The sequence below is a fragment of the Salvia hispanica genome, chromosome 3 (genome assembly GCF_023119035.1).
Source record: "Salvia hispanica cultivar TCC Black 2014 chromosome 3, UniMelb_Shisp_WGS_1.0, whole genome shotgun sequence".
NCBI lineage: Eukaryota > Viridiplantae > Streptophyta > Magnoliopsida > Lamiales > Lamiaceae > Salvia > Salvia hispanica.
In genome coordinates, this window is record NC_062967.1 from 44,984,312 (window position 1) to 45,001,719 (window position 17,408).

The following is a 17,408-nucleotide window of genomic DNA, read 5'->3' on the forward strand; positions in this document are numbered from 1 at the left end:
ATTACAGAGTTCAAAAACCCAATATTGAGATGCATTTGAAAAAACCATAACTGGATTTAAAGTACCTCCCAGTTAAACATTGCAGCTGCAGCAAGACTTTCACGTGATGAAGCTGACTACTATTCCTGATGCTGGTTAAGGCATGCAGCTCCATCAAACTGTTTAAGAAACCTATTGTATCTGAAAGATTATGATGATCCCCATAAAGTTTTGATTGTTAAGTCCTAAATATATAGAATTATAGAGAAAGTGTTACTTCCAAGCGATAAAGGATTAGAAATCAGTGCAAGTGCGGAAACCAATTTAAAGTTAAAAGAAAAAAAATTTACTCTCTGGTCAAGGTACTGGTCTCCCCTGATGGTATCGAAAGCAAGTTTCTTGTGCAAGTGCATACCAACTAGGGACATCTATATCTTTCCCAGAAACCCTGGAGCTGATACCCAAGGACAATGGCATCCCAGCCTTCTTGATCCACTGTGAATCAAACAAGCTTTAAGGAGACTTTTATTATGGACTTAAATCAAATCCTTAGGAAACTAGGACACTATTTCTTTAATTCGGATTTTAAAATATATCAGTCCTAAAAGCACTAATACTATTTAATCAAAAGAGGATGCTGAAATGCGAGTAAAGAGGAAGCAGAGGATTATAAGATGCTTGAAGAAAAAAATACCTTAGGAGTAACATTTTTCCCCAAAGCTGTATCCTGAAGTATATGAGCAACCACCTTTAAATTCATGAAAAATGAGAACAAGTTAGCTGAAGTTAACTAAACAAACCAGTGAAATAGTGTTAGTGGATAGTGAAACCAACATTAATAGTAGTGCAATGTGTGGTGAAAAAGTTTCTGAAAATGGAATTGAACTAATTTTGATGGACGGGCCAAAATGGCAACAATGGATTATTTTTTGGGGGTGGGGGAGTATATAATTGTAATGGAAAAATTTTGGATGATGATCGGTACTGGTAAAGAATATTATGTACTTAATGCTTAATGTAACTTGGCATCAAATCCAAAATCTAAACTACTTAACTTTAATCCAAAAAATATACTCCCTCCGTCCACGAAAAATAGACCACATTTGCCATTTTTGATTGTCCACAAAAAATAGACCATGTTTTGAAAAAAGAAAGTTTTCAACAACTTCTCTCTTACTTTTTTCCCTTCTCTCTTACTAATAATATGGACCCCACATTCCACAAACACTACTTCTCTCTTACTTTTTTCCCTTCTCTCTTACTTTACCAATTTCACATTAAAACTCGTGCCATTCACAATGTGTCCTATTTTTCGTGGACGGAGGGAGCAATGTTTAATACAAACCAAAAAATGTACATATATTAATGGTTTGTCGAACAAATAGAAGAAACAAGTGAAGAAAGATAGTAACAGTTGTGATGTATTCCTACCTGCAGTAAAGCATACATTCATAAAAAAAAGGCCCATTTGGTATGCCATTGATTATGAATTTTGTGTTATAAAAGTCAGCTCATATTTGGATATCATCAAACAAAGCCTTTCATCCAGCAGCCAAACCTGAACTATCCATGTCTGCCATGTATTCCTACCCGCTAGTATTAAAAGAAAAAAAAAGATAAGATACCTCACCGCCATTAGTGCCTGCATCATAACACGGTCTTAGGGAAATTGCATGTTTAATATACGGTGCCCAACATCCGGTAAGCAAATCTCTCCTTTTGATCTCCACACCACATTGATAAAACTGTTTATGCAATATGATACAGTTTGACAAGATCTCAAATAATTATTACGTTTGCATTAACATCGCACGTAAATTTAATGAATATACAAGGTGAGAATGCACCTCAAGCATGTTCCTAACAAACGGTTCTTCATTGAAATATTCTCTGCGAACAAAAATCAAAGGCACTTTGTATGCCAAGGCTTCACTCACGGTACCATATCCAATTTTACCTGAGAGATGTGAGTCATCATAATGTAAGTTGAAAATACTACTAATTAAATTGAATCATTCATCAGAAAAATGGCAAGAAGTTTGGTGTAAGGCTACCAAGCATGCAGTCTGAGGCTGCAATAAAATCAGGTGTATAAATATCCTTTGGAAGCTTAATAAAATTTTCTGGAAGCTCCTTCCCTTCTGATGCTCCGCAGACCTAGATAAAGTAACAGTATGCAAACCAGCAAAATTATAACTCACGACAAACTGCAACACACGAACATGTAGGGAGACGAACCAAACATATCCATCCATCGGGTAGATACTCCTTCTGAAGCTTCCACCCAGCTGGCTGTAAGCAATGAATAGCTCTGATATTAGTGATTGTTTGAGAAATATAAGATCGTACAAACCATCCAAAAGCGGTCACTAAATCAAATCTTATCTAGAGAAAACTGACATTCCTACAGAAGTACTTGCACCTAAGACAAAACACTAGAACTGCTACATCTAAAGTGTCGTTTAAAATTCACCACTGAAAGAAACAGACCACCAAAACCTTTGCCGAATATTGACGACTAGTTTATTAATTTGAAAAGTTTTGATCGGAAAAAGATAAAGAGAATGGCATTTCTGATGCCTTCACAAACAGCAGAATTTTAAAATGTACAGTTAGAATCTCCACCTGTCCGCCAAAATTATAAATCAAAACTTTCGTGTCTTCCGCAATTCCAAGCTCTTTCCTAACCTGAACAAAAGTGAATCAACAATCAGAAAGGTATCTTACACCAGCAGAAGACATTTAGTAGCATAAGCTAACCTCAGCCCGTGACCTGCACAATCTCCGAACTACAAGAGGTACATCAACCACATCTCGAAAAGCAGGCACTGCAAGGTTCGCATATGCTTGAGAATTAGTTGCATATGATTTCAACTATAAAGTAAACCTATTTACACACACTAAACAGATTATATTGAACCTTTGATATCCCCAATCTTAGTTCAGCAGACATGCATGGTAATTGGTAATCTAAATGAATTATGGTGAAAGTGGTGAGAAAACAAATGAGAAGCTGAAAATTAATGAAGCAATTATTTTGACATCTGCTTAGCAGACTTTGTCAGTATGCTGAATATCATTTTATATTCCGTTCAGCTAAACAATGAAGACACACAGAAGAATCTAATGTATATGGTACTAGAAGACATAATAAGATGGAAACTATAAAACTAAAATATTGTGCGTGTCAATGTAGGCTAGGCATTGGTGCATGGAGGGAGAGGTTGATTTTAAATATATTTATTCCATATCATCAGACAGGTGTCACATTGTGGATACTCCATCCACTAGTAGTCAAATAAGACATACATCTCTAACAATGTTAGAGACAAGGTTGGTTTAAAATCCTCGTGAATCAAAACCATACAATCAACATTGAACATAACCCTATCCCACAACTTCTCAAGGGTTCTCAAAATTCTAAAGGTTACCAAAGAGACCAGCATACTGCACTTTCTCTGTTCATGCAGCTACCAAAAATTTAGACTGGTTCAGAGAAAAAGAGAAGATAATATTTTAGTATGTGCACATATATGAAATTTTTAAGAGAGAACACGATTCTGGGACCACCATACTTGGGCAGTATCCTGGGAGACGTATAACGAAGTCGCAATGAGAATAGTCTTCAGCTATCTGCAAAGATTTTAATAAGCAAAACCAAAACAAAGGTTTTCAAGTTCTTCTAAGGAAAGGAGGGAAAATCTTCAAAGTAAAGATCTAAGAGTACAACTACTTAACAAAAGTGAAAAGGGCACACATGTGAAATCAATACAACTGAAGAGTACGTAACAGTTTCTTCATGGAGTAGTATTGAGAGTTAATTTATGATCCATGCTCTCATCAAATAACACAATTTATTCCCCTTATCATTAGGGCTTATGATTATGATTATAACCAAAACAAGACTATATGAAAGCGTAAAAATAAATCCATGCAGTTTGGTCCCGAAGCAGAGACATATATCATATAAATGTGGACTTTGCTTAGAGGTAACAAGTGTTATAGGAGCTATGACCCCATACTTTTGAGATCTCAGTGCTAAAAAATGATGATGAGTCCTAAGTGAAAGCACAATAAATTTTTAATGATCTTCATATAATGTAGGGGCAAGGGCCGCAAGGCAATGTGGTGAAGGTGGGTGATGCCTAGCCGTCTTCAGATACCTTCAAAAATCAATGCACTGTTCTAGCATTTCTATAGTTGTCATAGAAAGATTTAAGAATTAAGATGGAACATTTCTTCACAAGCTAGCGAATAAAATGACAAAATGTCTAATTAATGCACTTAAATTAACTCTAAAGTAAGCAATGCAATCATGCGATCATCGGACCATCAGATGAACTCTTCTCAGTGGTTATCAATAATGGAAGAATACCATCTCCTTTTGTAATTGCAATGAAAAAATTATGAGTTCTCTAAATACCAAAATGTTAATTTGGTTGGAAGTTGTGCTGATGATTATCCATTGAAGTTGGCTAAAATAACTATAACTTACCTGCCAAATGATAGAGTGACTTTGACGTCCAGCCACCATAACATAATCGGCATATATGAAGTCCCAACTACAAAAGGTTAAAGATCAGAAGAGAAACAAAATAAATAGAGTTGATTTAAATATGTATAATCACCTAAAGTTGGTCACACAAACAGCACGAACTCCAGCATCCGCTGCTGCTTGGCATGCAACAGGGACAGCATCAGATACCTGTTGTAATTCAGTACAAATAGAAAGAGCGTTTTTTCATCTGCGATCCAACTTAAAGTAGATGATTCTATGTCAAATTGTTTTAAGGAAGCAAGCTTAAGTCATAGTATATCAGTTGAAAGGGAGAGATTTTTTGTATGTCATACCACTAAACTAGCATTTATGGATTTCAGCCATTCAGCCTCAGTTGACAATATAGAATCCCGAGGTACCACAGCTATCTCAACATACTGTTGAAATGTGGAAGCAAATAAGTCATGAGACAATCAACAGAAGTCAATATGTAAAATGTGAATTGAGAGTAAAAATAAGACTTTCTCCATTTATATTGCTAGTAGCCTAGTACCTTCTCCAAGGATGCAAGACGATCAACTGTCAATGCATCTGTTTGAATGGCTCCAATGTCTAATAGCACCTGCAGAGAGTTAAAATTACATTTATTATACAGTCTACATGAGTTTGACAACAGATCTTCCAAAAGATCCACTCTACATTGCTAGCATCCAACAAACAAGTTTTGATTTTTATGCAAACGCAACTTTTCTTTCTATCTAGAGCGGCACAGCTTCTAGAGGCACAGTATACATAGCTTTTGTACCTCCAAGCATATTAAGTCTCGGATACAAAAAAGGGGGGAAGGTAGGGGATTGACCTTGCGGATGAAAAGTTTAGGTGACTGTATCTCTGTGGTAAAAATGTGCTCTGAAGCAGCTGTAACCACATGAATTTCATGTCCTAGCAGGATGAGATTGCGAACCACCTGCACATAAGCAACATTTGAAAAATAATCAGCATCAATTTATGAACTTCCAAAGTAGCCATAAATGCTACGAAATGAGATTTTTTGTGTGCAAAAGCAAAGAAGCTATCATACAGAAATATGATACCTTCTCTTCTTCTCTTTTGTTAAGGAAATCAAAGGTATTTTTTAATCCAAGAAAGAAATGAAATGTATACATTTAGACAAGCCATCCACTCCAAAAGAAACAATGAAATTACAAGACTAAAATTCTGATCTCTAAGTATACAACAAACTGCAACTTATTTGGTAATACTCTTTTCCTCCAACCAATAGGTTAGGGGTTTGAGTCACCACGACCAATGAGGTAATGGAGAACAATTATTGATCCTTTAAATGAAAAAATGACCCAGCATGACTGCATGAGCCATGAGAGGCCCAGATGAGACCAAACAATGGCAAGGATAGTACATTGATGAAACTTTGATGGAGAAGGAAAAATTGGAGAACTAGGTTGCAGGAAGAAGGATTCCGAAAAAGATTTGCAGCCAAGATAGTCCGTCACCAACCTCGTGAAAGTCACCAATGTCCACAGTTTCAAGTAAACCAAACAAGTTACATATCTGAAAACTTCTGTATCCCACATGTTATGAAGAGCATCATCATCCATTGATATTCCCGAAACCTCACCATTAAGGTTATTCCCAGCACTTGGAAGACTATGAATGAAGACATAGTCTCCCTGGATCCCATTGGATTTCATTTGGAAGAACCCCCTCCCTCTTGGCTCTTTCTTAAGAAAATTGGTTTTAAAAAATGAGTGATTGTCCTTCTTCGACCCTTACTCCCAAAGTATCTCCTTCCCTAACTTGGACATAAACAGTTTGAGTAGACTCTATAAATGCATTTCCCTAACCTGTGCTCCGAAGAGCAAATTAAGCCCTACAATAACTGAACCCCCCCACCTTCATTTCTCCTAACAATATCAAGACATGCTTCGTTGTTACAAGCTGAACTTCATCCAATCTAACTACTCTAAGCATTAGTGAATTGTTAATAATTGTAAAAAAAGGATTATCAATTTCATTCTCAGAAATAATCTCTCTCATAAGTTCAAAGCTAGAACTCAATCAAACTCAAAGAAACTAATGAAACCTAAGTAATAGGCAATGCACATTTACACAATTGAGAAGAGATTCATAAACATTCAACATTGCCAAAATAAATTAGAAGAACAACAGAAATGGTGGTAGCTAAAAGAGAACCTCGGCAACACGGGTGGCATGGCCAAATCCATGGCCGGTGACGTAGTAGGCAAAAACAAGATGCTTTTTGTGTCCCATTTCTTCCTGAATCTCTTTTTCCTATTGGATCCACAAGCAGATTTGCAGATTCGCTTTTCTCTCTCTCACCAACCTCTCACCATCTACCTTTTTTCCGTATTAAGTCGGATTTTCAGTGATGATTTAATTATTCATCTTCTTCACCCAACTTCCATTAAATTAATTTCGTTTTATTTTAAGATTTTGCACAGTAATTGCAATTAAATGGTTAATTGTGGTTTGGGCTGAGCGTATTTAAGAAATGGAAGTGGCCGGAGAATGGGATACAGAAGCGCGGGAGTGAGACTTGAGCTCTTCTCCTATCTTAAAAGATTTTTTTAAATAAAATATAGACAAAAGTTAAAGGATATTCAGATATTATACTCAACAAATTAACTATTACTATCATGATATTGGAAAAAAATTTAATATTTTCCTAAATCATTTACAGTATTACTCTCAGCGTCCCACAATAATTTTCTCTAATTGGATGGGACTCATTCTCCACTAACCAATTTTACATTAAAACTCATGCCGAATACTAAGTGCATATTTTTTTAATGGGGGAGTAATTTTTTATGATCGATCATTATAGCAATCATTAAAATTGACGTGGCACACTTGATACTATGTGGCATGGTTAATCTTTAGAGCATCCATGATGGTTTTAGGCCAGCCACAGGCTAGCCACTCTCTCTCCGTGCCACGTCATCAGCACTAAAATTCCACCTTCCACATCATCATTTTAAGCAAATAGGCTAGTCTAAGGCTAACCACAGGCTAGCCGCAATAAAAATATTTCAAAAACAACGACATTTACGGAATTAAATTTACGAGACATATTAATTTACGGAATTAAACACAAAATTTACGAGACATATTAATTTACAGAATTAAATTTACCAGCAACTGGACAAGCAATAGGCTAGCCACATCATCAACACTATTAAAAAAACAACTAAGTTTACGGAATTAAACACAAAATACGAAATTAAATTTACGACACATATACGGAAAAATTCATTAATTTCATTTTTTTTAAAAGTACATTAATTAAAAAAAATTACATAATTAAAAAAAAAAACGAGCTTCCACACACGAGCCCCCGCCGCACTCTACTTCTCACTAATTTTTTTAAAAAAATACATTAAAAAATGCAATAATTTTATATAAATTAAAAAAAGGTACATCCTAAAAAAATTACATAATTAAAAAAATTCATAAAAAAATACATTAAAAATGCAATTAAAAAATGCATAAAAAATACATTAAAAAAATACAACAAAAAAATGCATAAAAAATATATTAAAAAAATGCAATCGGCTAGTCGAAATTGAGCCTACAATGGGGGCTAGCGGGATCAGCCAGCGGTCAGCTAGCGTCCGCAAATCGGCTAGAGCTCGACGATTGGCTAGTCTATCCGCTAGCCTCCATTATGGATGCTCTTATGTGACATAATATGTGGAATCAAAACACTGACGTTTATTGGGAAAAAAAAACTTGAAGAGTCAACTATGATATTTTCTCAAACTATTAAAATAATGTCAAAAAAATACTTTACATGTTCATTTCCAAAATTTTGACATTTTAAGTAGACAAATGTCTAAAACTGGTCTTATTTTGGTCTTATACATTAAATTAGCCAAAAAAATATATCAATTATTGGTCAATTTAGGTTTTTACCGCAAACTTTAAATATGCCAAAAATATCATAAACTTTTAACTTGTACTAGTAAATTTCTAACAAAACAAAGCTTCGTCCAAATTTAATCATACGCGGTGCACTGGGAAGTCTACGTCTTCTAACCGTCAGTTCTAGACTCTAGTTTATAGGGCGAACTTATAATATTGTAAAACAAATATACAAACTTTGAAATGCATATAACTTTAATTCTCCAGAAAATTTAATTGTGGAAAATTTTTGACTCCTTCCATCCCTTCCAAATTTATGTCTTGTGTCATGTTTTGTTTACTAAGAAAAACTACAGGAAGCTCAAATGCCACGGGATGAGCTTGAGTAGCAGCTACAGGGTTGCTAAGGATCGTGCAATTCACTTTAGAGATTGATTTAAGTGTTAACTCTTTCCTTCATACATTGGCCAGAGTTGATTTTAGGAAGGATGGAAACTAGGAGCACTTTCTCTTTTTCGACACATATTTTTAAAAAAATGTTTTAGTATGATAAGTAGATAGATAAAAAGAAGTAAGAGTTATAATAATAAAGATTCATGTATTTTATGATTCATTTTTCAAGAAATTATCCATTGATGATGTTTGATCTAATTATTTTTTGTGAGGCTATTTTCAATTTCTCAACACAAAGCAAAAGATAATAAAAGATCAAACCAACAAAAATTGAATCTAAACAAGAATGGATGGAAGATTAGGAATGGAAAGCATGTGTATAATGATGAGATAAAAGAGTTATGAACATAGGACCTTGACCAAAAAGATGGAAACAACCCTATGCAACTTTCAATAGCTCTATCACCCCTTAGCTCCACTACTCAATGGATACACGCATTGATGCATACCTCTACTTGAATCAATCTATGAAATTGAGACAAGCAACCTTCAAGAAATGGATACATTCCTCAAAGATGAAAACTCATTAGGAAGATAACTTTAATTCAATCACAATCTAAGGAGAAAATGGGATAAAGTCCTATTTATAGTTGAAGGCCAAATTCCAAGAAAAAGGCCCAAAAATTCTAGTCTCTGCGTGGGCCACCCGCCCGGGTGGAATTTGGTGGCCGAAAGCCACCCTCCCGGGTGGAACTTGAAAGTCATGAACTTTCACCATAGTGTGGTTTTTTTCGTAAACTTTAAATGTTGCGTGAAAAGTCATGAACTTTATCGAACTTTGTAAATTTTTTATTCGATCCGATCCGATATTTCTGACACCAACTTATCCTACGTGACGCGCCGGAAACGTGACTTGACAAATGATAAATGTAGGGTTCAATTTGAATTGTGGAATAAATGCTACTTTTATGCTGAATTCGATTTGTGGAGTTTGATTTGTATGCTTATGTCAATTTGCATATTGAATTCGATTTGTATGTTTTCATTTGTTCTACTTGTATGTTTGTGATAAGTCGAGGGTCAGAGATTGCAAAGATAAAAAAGAAACAATCAGAATTAGTGGAGTTTTGCCAAGTCACGCCTCCGGCGCCACGTATGATAAGTAATTATGTCGGAAATCTATTGGGTCGGGTCAGATGGAAAATTTATATATTCCTGTAAAATTCATGATTTTTCATACAACATTCAAAGTTTACGGGAAAAAACAAACTATTGTGAAAGTTCATGACTTTACAGACAATTTGTTAGGGGTGTTCGGTTTCCTAGATAAAATAAGACCAGTATATATATGGTAATAGGTCTCACATTCCACTCACAATCCATATTCCGCTAACTTTTTTCACCCATTTTTTTAAACATTTATTGAAACCCGTGCCGCCAAGAAATGAGACTCCTAATAAAGGACGGAAGGAGTATAAAATTTAGGATTGAGTTGTGAGATTATTTTAGTTGAAGAGGAATTATCTCATGATTATCCATCTATGATTGAGTGTGGGATTTAAATCTCATAAACCAACACTATATATTTAAGATACAATCTTGCAAACTGAACACCTCCTTATTAGTCCGGTTCCAGATAAGTGTATTTTTTAACTATGACCACAACCACGACCACGACCACACGGTTTAATGATTAAGACACCATGGTCATGAACATTGCTCTAAGACTACTTTCATTGGTAGCATTGGAAGCAGGGTCACATAAAAAACACAAAATAGAAAAGTAAAAATAATTCTAAAATAAAAGCAAAGTAATTGTTGTCCTTTGTATATTTACTTTCTTCTCCGGAAGATATGTGCTTATGCTTTGAAGAGAGTCAAATGCATAGTTTAATCTCTGGATGGCAGATCAATTTTTTTGTAACAGCAACTTTACATTTTGAATATAAAACACTATTTTTACTGTGATATCAGAATTTCTATTTCATGCTGATATACAGCTTTTTCATGTTTTGAATTAGAAAATAGTTAAGCGGTAAAAAAAAAGGAATAATAAAGTGGGTTGCATTTTTGGGGTTACTGAATATATTTATGAAGAATAAATAAAAGAAATGGAGTTGTGTTGTGCTTGGTCACCACGTATTGTGCAGGCTGTGCGTGGCCTTCAAGTATTTCCTGTGCTATATAACAATTGCCGCTTTCGCATTACAATTAATTATCAAATACAATCATGGCACCCGCTATTCTCGTCGGACCACCGGAAATCCACCAACACTCACCCAAATCCACCTCCACCGGCGATGCATTCATCGATCTTATGGTTGCAGATTTTAACACAACAACAACAACACTCCCGCCGTTAGGCCTCACTGAAAACCTCTCTCCCACCTTTCTCTTCACCGGAAATCCCTGCTTGGATTTCTTCTTCCACATCGTCCCTGACACGCCTCCTCAATTCCTGACCGATCGCCTCAAGCTCGCCTGGGATCAGGATCCTCTCAAGGCTCTCAAGCTCGTCTGCAATCTCCGTGGAGTCAGAGGCACCGGCAAATCGGATAAAGAGGGTTTCTACACCGCCGCCCTCTGGCTGCACCACCACCACCCCAAAACCCTTGCTTCCAACGCTGCTTCCTTCGCTGAATTCGGCTATTTCAAGGATTTGCTCGAGATCCTCTTCCGCCTCCTCGAAGGGCCTGAGGCACGCCAATTGGCCAAACAGATTGGAGAGTTATGGAATTCATCTCAGTCGAAGAATCGGAATGCAAAGAGGAGAAGAGGCATCACCTATACGGCTGAGTTCAATAGATTGAACAAATCGACGCCTGAAGAGAAGAGGATCGAGAGAGCGAAGAGAGTGGTGGACAGATTCAATCACGACCCCAATTTCAAGTTCCTGCACGACTGCGTTTCCGATCTCTTCGCTCAGCAGTTGAGATCGGATATGGAGATGCACAAATCAGGGAATTTCAACAAAATCAGCCTCGCCGCCAAATGGTGCCCCTCTCTGGATTCGTCCTTCGACAGAATAACTCTGCTGTGTGAGACTGTAGCGAAGAAGGTGTTTCCGAGGGCGGAATTTGCAGAGTACGAAGGCGTGGAGGAGGCGCATTACGCGTATCGGGTGAGGGATCGTCTGAGGAAGGAGGTGCTGGTGCCGCTGCGCAAGGCATTGGAGCTGCCGGAGGTTTACATCGGCGCCAATCAATGGGGAACTCTGCCATACAACAGAGTGGCCTCTGTGGCGATGAAAACATACAAGACTCTCTTCTTCAAGCACGATGAACAAAGGTTTAAAGAGTATCTCGATAAAGTGAAGTCCGGCAAAGCCACGATTGCCGCCGGCGCATTGCTTCCTCACGAGATAATAGAATCCTTGAACGATGAGAATGGCGGAGAAGTGGCGGAGCTGCAGTGGAGGAGAATGGTGGATGACATGGCTAAAATTGGGAAATTGAGCAATTGCCTTGCAGTGTGTGATGTCTCCGGGAGCATGTCCGGGATTCCGATGGAGGTGTCGGTGGCGTTAGGGGTGCTTGTGTCGGAACTGAGCGAGGAGCCATGGAAGGGGAAGGTGATCACATTCAGCGAAAACCCGAGGCTTCAGAGAGTGGAAGGGGAGAGGTTGAAATCGAAGACGGAGTTTGTGAGAAGAATGGAATGGGGAATGAACACTGATTTCCAAAAGGTGTTTGATTTGATACTCAAAGTGGCTGTGAAAGGGAATCTGAAAGCGGAAGAGATGATAAAGAGGCTGTTTGTGTTCAGTGATATGGAATTCGATCAGGCTTCATCGAATCCATGGGAGACGGATTATGAGGCGATAGTGAGGAAGTATAGAGAGAAGGGATATGGAGAGTGTGTGCCGGAGATTGTGTTTTGGAATCTGAGGGATTCAAGAGCGACGCCGGTGCCGGCCAATCAGAAAGGGGTGGCGCTTGTGAGTGGATTCTCCAAGAATTTGATGAAAATATTTCTTGAAGAAGGTGGAGTGATGGATCCAGTGGCAGTGATGGAAGCTGCCATTTCTGGGAAAGAATATGATAAACTGGTTGTGCTGGATTGACTTTCAAATATGTATATGCTCCATAATTCAATGCTTTCTCTACCTCTATCTTCTTATGCCAAAATATTCAACAATCCTTTATGATTCAATTAACCAAAATATAGGAACTCTAAATTCGTGTGTTTTAAGCACCCTTATTAACTACTCCATAATTCTTGTATTTAAATTTAAATTTTTAAGTCAACATGTATAATAAAATACTCTTATATGCAAACGCCTTTTTAAGTGTTTTACTATTTAATAGATCAAAAAATTGTTTAAAACAAACATGAAAAGAGTCCGCAGAAATGTTGCGTTTAGTTTGTAAATTTGTGCGTTTTAAACACCGCACACTGCTGTGTTAATAACCACGGCAGGGGATCCTCCCCTGGAATTGGTGGATTTGAATATTTAATGGAAATCATTGAAGTGAGATTTAGGTACGAAGAGCAATATAGTAATAACCCAAATCTTATCCTTTGCAGTCAAAGTCAAACCCTTAGCCAATAGAGAGTGGGATCGAAATTTGCTACACAACAATATCGATCAATTAAAAATTTAAGTAATTGGTTGGTGTTTAAGGTTTACCAAAAATTCGTCCTGCAACGATAGCAGCTTTCATGGCATTGTTAATAGCTTGGATAACATCACCAATTTCACAGGTGTTGCCTTTGAATGTGGGCGCCCTTGACTTCTTGAATGAATCCACACATTTTAAGAATTCTTTATTGCATTTCTGGCTCAAGTAATCGTCTGCGCTCACCCAACATTAGATTATTTTAGCATTCCAAATAATCAGAATTACCAACTACTACTCCCTCCATTCCAAGAAAGATGACCCCTTCCTTTAGATGGCACGTGACAAACTAAAAAAAAAAAGGTCATCTTCAATAGAACGGAGAGAGTATTATTTAAAATTATCATTCAACGTGGAGACAAATTGAAAAAACGGTACCACACGGGTACGATGATTCTTAGATGAAAATAAAAAAAAACGTGTAAATGTAATAAATAAAAAAGATATTTACGATAAGGGGTGTGATCCGTTGCTAACTTTTCTTAAATTGCTAACTCATCAGCGTAGTGTATTAAAATTGTCAACACGATGATACTGAAATGTCAACACAAATATGTGTTGATATTTTAATGTGATCGTGTTGACATTTTTAATACACTACGTTGATGAGTTAGCAAACAATTTAAGAAAAGTTAGCATTATAACGCACCCTTTACGATAATATACTAAAAAGAATAATGTAGAATTACAAATGTATATTAATAAAAATTAACAAAAGCAGTCAATTAATGTCAAATTTTTTAAAAACAATTGAGTTATCAAATAAACATTTGAATTAAAAATATATTTTCATATACTTTATATTATCATATAAAAATATAAACTAAAATATTATAATTGCATATTTAATTTTATAAAAATGCAGCTACAAATTAATTTAAATTTCATGTTACATAATGTACCATTAGTGAAATGCACGGGGAGGGGACTGGCGAGGGTGATTCATGACCACATATCTCTAATTATTGTACTCCACTTTTTACATTTACTCCACATATTTCTATGCTTATGATTGCTTGTGAATGGTAGATAATGTTAGTCAATAGTGAGTTATATTTTGAGGTTAAAGGTTTCCCCAAAGTTAAACCGTTAAGAAATATTTTAAAGCGATTCATTTTTCTTTTTTGAGAAGTCTAAATTAAATTGTTATAATTTCTAAAATGGAGAAATCATTATCCGAAAAACGAGGTGGGAGAGTACTATGTAATTATGGTCAGGGGTTCGGGTCGCCATCAAAACTAGGGTCGAATATGAGATGTAAAATACCTAGAAATTTACATAACATAATTAATCAATAATTGACAAAATTGAAGAACTTACTTCCCATATTTGATATGCACTGATCATGATGCATACAACATGTGTCTAAGCGATCACACGGCTGCTCTCCTGGGCATCCAGTGTATAACAGCCCACAATATTTCCCATATCGTAAAAATGGAGGTGCTAAAATTTCAAATATACAAAATTCAAAAAAAACAAGAAAAAAGGTAAAAAAAATATGTGACCACAAGATCCAAGAGAAGAGGAAATTAAATTATGTATAGAAAAAAAAAACACAACTACCTTCACAGAACATTGATTCGCACGTTTTACTACACTCCTTGAACTGCAAGAGATAAATTCATTTAAAAATAAGAATAAAATACTGAAATATGTGATGTGAGATACGTTAAACCATAAGTATGTTATTGTTTTAAAAGAGGGGGCAAACGTCTTACCAAGCCGAGACCTACATTTACTTGAAGACCGATGTTGAGAGCGTGAAGTTGAACAATGTAGAAAGAAAAGATGGAGAAAATTAGTAATTGTAATTGAGGTGATGAAATAGCCATTATGACAAGGTGGGGGAAATGGAAGCCTGAATTTGCTCAAAACATGTTATAGAAAAGGTGTAGTTGGTCACACAAAATGTGAGGAGAGAGAGAATTGAGTGGTAGCAGGGAACTGGTTTGTCATTTAACATACCCCGTGACTTGTTTTTTGTTGTGTAGTTTCACATTTCGAACACAGGAAATCGTATTCATTTTATCATTTTATCTAATTTACTCCATATGATAATTCTATGTTTGAGATTAGACAGACAATAGGTACTATGCATATGTTTTCTTTAATTTCGTGCCTAAACATAATGAACTGCAGACTATCTTGTTTTTCTTTTTTTAAATTTTCTATTCACCAGTTGTGTTCTGTATTTGTTTTTTGTCAATTGAGGTATATCCAACAATATCTACCCTGATAATAGAACCATCATTGGTTGAAAAACGCTAATAACTTTAGAACAGATGTTAACCCACCAATGATGATATATAAAACTCTAATACTTCATCTAGATGGTTGATAGTTATCAACAATGTTAACGGATACTTTTCCGATGAAAATATTAGTTAAATGATAATTAATACTCTCTTCGTCCTATTTTAAGTAGGACAGTTCTTATTTAACATTTTATGCAGTATTTCCTTCGTTTCACGACGTCCACCATATGTTAGCCGTTTTCATTTTAAGTAAAAATAAAATCTTCTCACCTACTTTTTTCTTTTCTCTCTTCTAGTTTTCTCTCTCATATACTTTATTCTCTTAACTTTAACTTTTTAAGTTTCAATTTTTAAATCTTGTGTCAAAAGAAATGGCTCGCTTATGGTGGGACGGAGGAAATATTATTTTGTGAATTAATTAGAGAGATGAAAAAGTAGGAGAGAATTGTGTTTTTGTTTTAAAAAATGTGTGGTGACATTCCAAAAAGAAAATGTATCACTTAATGCGAAACAGATCAAACATGATAATGTATGATTTTTTTTTTTCATCAACATCTTACTGTTAATCTACAACTGAATTGCACTAAATCTTTGTATACTCGTGTTGTGACAGAATGACACAAGATATGCATGTGATATCTTTTGAGAATGTGAATCCTATGGATGATGATGATGAAACAACTCATTGCAAAAGCCATGATGGACGATAGATTTCGGACATTTGAGATTGTTTTAAGGGTGATATAGTCAATTTACTACTTTTAAAATTTTATTTTGTTTTTTCAAGTTTTTAACTATTTTCTTTCATGTTTATAGAGTTTTTGTGCACCTATAAATAGTGGGAGTGATTGCAGCTTTCTAGACATTGAATAATTAAAGTTTCTTTGAAATTTGTTCGTGATTGTTGTATTTGGTGGTCGATTGTCATCCTAAGTTTTAACAATTTTATGGATGACCACAATTAACGGGAGATAATTACTTTTCTTAGTTCACGTGCTATGCGCGACATATAACATTTTTGTTCTATTAATTAGATACTGCGAATAAATTGAATAAATTAAATAATACTATCATTAAACAAGATTAAAAAATAAAAAAATATATTACTATACAGTATCAATATGTTAGATAATTATAGATATAAAATTAAATATATTTTCAATTAAACCAACATGAAAATATTTGTTAATTATGACATTTATATCGTTACAACTATATACTTCAATACTAAAATACTACCAATAATAAATTGATATAAAAATATATAACTAAAAGGTACAATGAAGACAGTAACATCGTCACAAAAAGATAAATAATAAAAGATAGTGTTATATTTTGCCAAAAATAGATATGTCTCAGTTATCTTGGAAATAAAAAAATGACTCAATTAACAAGGAACATAGGGAGTATCATTTTTCTAAAACACGTGTAAGAAAGAAACGTGTCATCTTAGCTGGAACGAAGGAAGTAACATAAAGTTATTACTTGTTAATGTTTAATTAGTGTGCTAACAATTTTACAGTTATACTCGTTATTGTCATTTTAGTGATAGGTTTTAATTTTAATGCATGTAAATTTTAAATTTTCAATCTCTCTTCATAATTATTGCAGTGTCTAATTTTAAGACTGATACGCTCGGATTTTGCACTATTTTAAGGCCATTATTTATTCTATTTTGAGTGTCAAAGTTGCATTACATGTCCATTATTTGCATATTTTATCCATTTTGATATTTTGACGTGGTTTGTGAGAAATATACAA

The 17,408-nt window shown here is 35.2% G+C and overlaps 3 protein-coding genes across 3 annotated transcripts in view; 1 reads left to right on the forward strand and 2 right to left on the reverse strand.

Moving 5' to 3' along the window:
• LOC125215135 (L-arabinokinase-like) overlaps positions 1-6,915 on the reverse strand; it is a 21,380-nt gene extending 14,465 nt beyond the window's left edge. The window contains exons 1-14 of the mRNA XM_048116459.1: positions 6,689-6,915; positions 5,337-5,444; positions 5,031-5,099; positions 4,831-4,914; positions 4,608-4,684; positions 4,475-4,541; positions 3,555-3,612; positions 2,740-2,807; positions 2,605-2,667; positions 2,218-2,271; positions 2,034-2,136; positions 1,827-1,936; positions 1,605-1,724; positions 674-727 (exon numbers count right to left, since the gene is read on the reverse strand). Coding sequence (XP_047972416.1) covers positions 674-727; positions 1,605-1,724; positions 1,827-1,936; positions 2,034-2,136; positions 2,218-2,271; positions 2,605-2,667; positions 2,740-2,807; positions 3,555-3,612; positions 4,475-4,541; positions 4,608-4,684; positions 4,831-4,914; positions 5,031-5,099; positions 5,337-5,444; positions 6,689-6,766 — 1,113 coding nt within the window. The 5' untranslated portion in view covers positions 6,767-6,915. The remainder of the gene's footprint in view (positions 1-673; positions 728-1,604; positions 1,725-1,826; positions 1,937-2,033; positions 2,137-2,217; positions 2,272-2,604; positions 2,668-2,739; positions 2,808-3,554; positions 3,613-4,474; positions 4,542-4,607; positions 4,685-4,830; positions 4,915-5,030; positions 5,100-5,336; positions 5,445-6,688) is intronic.
• A 4,061-nt stretch (positions 6,916-10,976) lies between these two features.
• Positions 10,977-12,877, forward strand: LOC125215417. The gene has a single exon (XM_048116824.1). It carries the CDS (start codon positions 11,001-11,003, stop codon positions 12,831-12,833), a length of 1,833 nt encoding a protein of 610 aa, XP_047972781.1. The 5' UTR covers positions 10,977-11,000; the 3' UTR covers positions 12,834-12,877.
• Positions 12,878-13,267: 390 nt separating this feature from the next.
• LOC125216733 (phospholipase A2-alpha-like) lies at positions 13,268-15,320 on the reverse strand. The gene is made up of 4 exons (XM_048118498.1): positions 15,111-15,320; positions 14,956-14,998; positions 14,710-14,835; positions 13,268-13,565 (listed from the first exon to the last, which is right to left on the reverse strand). Exons 1-4 carry the CDS (start codon positions 15,222-15,224, stop codon positions 13,390-13,392), a joined length of 459 nt encoding a protein of 152 aa, XP_047974455.1. The 5' UTR covers positions 15,225-15,320; the 3' UTR covers positions 13,268-13,389.
• Between the last annotated feature and the right edge of the window lie 2,088 nt (positions 15,321-17,408).

Bases quoted from the DNA above. Each gene is read 5' to 3' on its own strand.
- LOC125215417 (XM_048116824.1), top strand. From the start codon at position 11,001: ATGGCACCCGCTATTCTCGTCGGACCACCGGAAATCCACCAACACTCA.
- LOC125216733 (XM_048118498.1), bottom strand. From the start codon at position 15,224: ATGGCTATTTCATCACCTCAATTACAATTACTAATTTTCTCCATCTTT. The intron at 14,999-15,110 runs GTAAGACGTTTG...TATCTCTTGCAG, and splicing joins TAAATGTAGGTCTCGGCTTG to TTCAAGGAGTGTAGTAAAAC. The intron at 14,836-14,955 runs GTAGTTGTGTTT...TTGAAATTTTAG, and splicing joins CGAATCAATGTTCTGTGAAG to CACCTCCATTTTTACGATAT.